A 5,000-nucleotide genomic window follows, 5' to 3' on the forward strand; every position below is an offset into this window, starting at 1 on the left:
TCTCACACACACACTCCTGTATCTGGGGAGGTCTCTCTCACCCTCTCTCTCTCTCACACACACTCCTGTATCTGGGGAGGTCTCTCTAACCCTCTCCCTCTCTCTCACACACACTCCTGTATCTGGGGAGGTCTCTCTAACCCTCTCTCTCTCACACACACACTCCTGTATCTGGGGAGGTCTCTCTAACCCTCTCTCTCTCTCTCACACTCTCCTGTATCTGGGGAGGTCTCTCTAACCCTCTCTCTCTCTCTCACACACACTCCTGTATCTGGGGAGGTCTCTCTAACCCTCTCTCTCTCTCACACACTCCTGTATCTGGGGAGGTCTCTCTAACCCTCTCTCTCACACACACACACTCCTGTATCTGGGGAGGTCTCTCTAACCCTCTCTCTCTCACACACACACACACTCCTGTATCTGGGGAGGTCTCTCTAACCCTCTCTCTCTCACACACACACATTCCTGTATCTGGGGAGGTCTCTCTAACCCTCTCTCTCTCACACACACACACTCCTGTATCTGGGGAGGTCTCTCTAACCCTCTCCCTCTCTCTCACACACTCCTGTATCTGGGGAGGTCTCTCTAACCCTCTCTCTCTCTCACACACACTCCTGTATCTGGGGAGGTCTCTCTAACCCTCTCTCTCTCTCTCTCTCACACACATACACTCCTGTATCTGGGGAGGTCTCTCTAACCCTCTCCCTCTCTCTCACACACTCCTGTATCTGGGGAGGTCTCTCTAACCCTCTCTCTCACACACACACACACTCCTGTATCTGGGGAGGTCTCTCTAACCCTCTCTCTCTCACACACACACTCCTGTATCTGGGGAGGTCTCTCTCACCCTCTCTCTCTCTCACACACACTCCTGTATCTGGGGAGGTCTCTCTAACCCTCTCCCTCTCTCTCACACACACTCCTGTATCTGGGGAGGTCTCTCTAACCCTCTCTCTCTCTCTCACACACACACACACTCCTGTATCTGGGGAGGTCTCTCTAACCCTCTCTCTCTCACACACACACACTCCTGTATCTGGGGAGGTCTCTCTAACCCTCTCTATGTCTCACACGGTGACCAGTTCATTCACTGACCTTTAACCTTTGCCCCCTGCCCTCCCCCACCAGAGGAAATGAAGTGGAGTTTTTGCCAGGGACAGGTTGGCAGAAGACCCAGTTTGCCCAAACTGGTGCCGCCTGCACCAAGTGTGACACTGGCACTGGATGGTGTTGGGAAAATCTCTGTGGTGAGTTATCCCCGTGCTGTACCTGTCCTGGGAGTGTTTGATGGGGACAGTGTAGAGGGAGCTTTACTCTGTATCTATCCCCGTGCTGTACCTGTCCTGGGAGTGTTTGATGGGGACAGTGTCGAGGGAGCTTTACTCTGTATCTATCCCCGTGCTGTACCTGTCCTGGGAGTGTTTGATGGGGACAGTGTAGAGGGAGCTTTACTCTGTATCTATCCCCGTGCTGTACCTGTCCTGGGAGTGTTTGATGGGGGACAGTGTAGAGGGAGCTTTACTCTGTATCTAACCCCGTGCTGTACCTGTCCTGGGAGTGTTTGATGGGGACAGTGTAGAGGGAGCTTTACTCTGTATCTAACCCCGTGCTGTACCTGTCCTGGGAGTGTTTGATGGGGACAGTGTAGAGGGAGCTTTACTCTGTATCTAACCCCGTGCTGTACCTGTCCTGGGAGTGTTTGATGGGGACAGTGGAGAGGGAGCTTTACTCTGTATCTAACCCCGTGCTGTACCTGTCCTGGGAGTGTTTGATGGGGACAGTGTAGAGGGAGCTTTACTCTGTATCTAACCCCGTGCTGTACCTGTCCTGGGAGTGTTTGATGGGGACAGTGTAGAGGGAGCTTTACTCTGTATCTAACCCCATGCTGTACCTGTCCTGGGAGTGTTTGACGGGGACAGTGTAGAGGGAGCTTTACTCTGTATCTAACCCCGTGCTGTACCTGTCCTGGGAGTGTTTGATGGGGACATTGTAGAGGGAGCTTTACTCTGTATCTAACCCCGTGCTGTACCTGTCCTGGGAGTGTTTGATGGGGGACAGTGTAGAGGGAGCTTTACTCTGTATCTAACCCCGTGCTGTACCTGTCCTGGGAGTGTTTGATGGGGACATTGTAGAGGGAGCTTTACTCTGTATCTAACCCCATGCTGTACCTGTCCTGGGAGTGTTTGACGGGGACAGTGTAGAGGGAGCTTTACTCTGTATCTAACCCCGTGTTGTACCTGTCCTGGGAGTGTTTGATGCGGACAGTGTAGAGGGAGCTTTACTCTGTATCTAACCCCGTGCTGTACCTGCCCTGGGAGTGTTTGATGGGGACAGTGTAGAGGGAGCTTTACTCTGTATCTAACCCCGTGCTGTACCTGTCCTGGGAGTGTTTGATGGGGGACAGTGTAGAGGGAGCTTTACTCTGTATCTAACCCCGTGCTGTACCTGTCCTGGGAGTGTTTGATGGGGACAGTGTAGAGGGAGCTTTACTCTGTATCTAACCCCGTGCTGTACCTGTCCTGGGAGTGTTTGATGGGGACAGTGTAGAGGGAGCTTTACTCTGTATCTAACCCCGTGCTGTACCTGTCCTGGGAGTGTTTGATGGGGACAGTGTAGAGGGAGCTTTACTCTGTATCTAACCCCGTGCTGTACCTGTCCTGGGAGTGTTTGATGGGGACAGTGTAGAGGGAGCTTTACTCTGTATCTAACCCCCGTGCTGTACCTGTCCTGGGAGTGTTTGATGGGGGACAGTGTAGAGGGAGCTTTACTCTGTATCTAACCCCGTGCTGTATCTGTCCTGGGAGTGTTTGATGGGGACAGTGTAGAGGGAGCTTTACTCTGTATCTAGCCCCGTGCTGTATCTGTCCTGGGAGTGTTTGATGGGGACAGTGTAGAGGGAGCTTTACTCTGTATCTAACCCCGTGCTGTACCTGTCCTGGGAGTGTTTGATGGGGGACAGTGTAGAGGGGGCTTTACTCTGTATCTAACCCTGTGCTGTACCTGTCCTGGGAGTGTTTGATGGGGGACAGTGTAGAGGGAGCTTTACTCTGTATCTAACCCCGTGCTGTACCTGTCCTGGGAGTGTTTGATGGGGGACAGTGTAGAGGGAGCTTTACTCTGTATCTAAGAGAGTGGAAACTGGTTTAAGCCTCTGTCACGATGTGAGTTTTTGATTGATAATATCATGTTTCCTGTCTTACAGTTCACAACTTGACATCTGATGAAGGACTTAACTCCAGTAAGTGCCCTTTGAACTTTGGCAAACACCATTCGATTTGGGGTCAGACAGGAATGTGGAATTGGGGGCCCAGTTGGATCAGACATGATCTTATTGAAATGGGGGGGGGGGGAACGCATCCTCGATGGGCCAAGTGGCCTCATTCAACTCCTCGCTGGCCTGTTCCTTCTGCTTGTGGGTTGACACATGACCTTTCACCCTAGCGCGCCTTGGGGGTCAAGGAAGAATTCGTCAAGGCTCTGGTTAGCCCACATTGTGAGCAGTTCTGGGCCCCGTATCTAAGGAAGGATGTGCTGGGCCTTGGAAAGGGTCCAGAGGAGGTTCACAAGAATGATCCCTGGAATGAAGAGCTTGTCGTGTGAGGAACGGTTGAGGACTCTGGGTCTGTACTCGTTGGAGTTTAGAAGGATGAGGGGGGATCTTATTGAAACTTACAGGACACTGCGAGGCCTGGATAGAGTGGACGTGGAGAGGGTGTTTCCACTAGTAGGAAAAACTAGAACCAGAGGGAACAACCTCAGGCTGAAGGGACGATCCTTTAAAACAGAGATGAGGAGGAATTTCTTCAGCCAGAGGGTGGGGAATCTGTGGAACTCTTTGCCGCAGAAGGCTGTGGAGGCCGGATCATTGAGTGTCTTTAAGACAGAGATAGGTTCCTGATTAATAAGGGGATCAGGGGTTCTGGGGAAAAGGCAGGAGAATGGGGATGAGAGAAATATCAGCCATGATTGAATGGCGGAGCAGACTCGATGGGCCGAGTGGCCTCATTCTGCTCCTATGTCTTATGGTCTGCAGCGAACACAATCCCACCCAGTCCCTATCCCCATAACGCCATACATTTACCCTGGCTCGTCCCCCTGACACTCGGGGGTAATATGGCACGGCCCAATGCACCCTAACCAGCACGTCTTTCAGACTGTGGGAGGAAACCGGAGCACCCGGAGGAAACCCACGCAGACACGGGGAGAACGTGCAGACTCCGCACAGACAGTGACCCGAGCCGGGAATCGAACCCGGGTCCCTGGCGCTGTGAAGCAGCAGTGCTAACCCACTGTGCCACCCGTGCCACCCACAGGGAAGGCCCTTCGGCCCTCCATCCTGCGCTGATCGTGATGCCCCGACTGAACGAAAACCGTCCGCACACACAGAGTCCGTATCCTTCCATTCCCATCCTATTCATCTTTCATCCAGTTGTCCCTTTAATGTCGCTATCGTACCCGCTCCCACCCCCTCCCCGGGCAGCGGGTTCCAGACATTCACCCCCCTCTGTGTAAAAAACACTTACCTCACACATCTCCTTTAAACATTTCCCCTCGCACCTTCAACCCGTGTCCCCTCGTACTTGGCTTTTCCACCCTGGGAAGCAGCTTCTGACTATCCACTCTGTCCATGCCCCTCATAATCTTGTAGACTTCTATCAGGTCTCCCCTCAACCTCCGTCGCTCCAGTGAGAACAAACCAAGTTTCTCCAACCTCTCCTCGTAGCTAATGCCCTCCATACCAGGCAACATCCTGGTAAATCTTTTCTGCACCCTCTCCAAAGCTTCCACATCCTTCTGGTAGTGTGGCGACCAGAATTGAACACTATATTCCAAGTGCGGCCTCACTAAGGTTCTGTACAGCTGCCAATTTTTAAACTCAATGCCCCGGCCGATGAAGGCATTAGCTCATTAAGTGTATTTAAGACAGAGATAGATGGGTTCTTGATTGGTGAAGGGATAGAGGTTTACAGCATGGAAACAGGCCCTTCGGTCCAACTTGT

At 52.5% G+C, this 5,000-nt stretch overlaps 1 protein-coding gene across 1 annotated transcript in view; it reads left to right on the plus strand.

The window, feature by feature from the left end:
• The window catches only part of LOC144490222 (uncharacterized), a gene marked incomplete at its 5' end in the record, with an annotated part of 28,643 nt that overhangs the window by 5,513 nt on the left and 18,130 nt on the right, over positions 1–5,000 (plus strand). The window contains 2 exons of the mRNA XM_078208013.1: positions 1,129–1,247; positions 3,203–3,238. Coding sequence (XP_078064139.1) covers positions 1,129–1,247; positions 3,203–3,238 — 155 coding nt within the window. The remainder of the gene's footprint in view (positions 1–1,128; positions 1,248–3,202; positions 3,239–5,000) is intronic.

This window comes from Mustelus asterias, unplaced genomic scaffold, assembly GCF_964213995.1.
Source record: "Mustelus asterias unplaced genomic scaffold, sMusAst1.hap1.1 HAP1_SCAFFOLD_3030, whole genome shotgun sequence".
Lineage (NCBI taxonomy): Eukaryota > Metazoa > Chordata > Chondrichthyes > Carcharhiniformes > Triakidae > Mustelus > Mustelus asterias.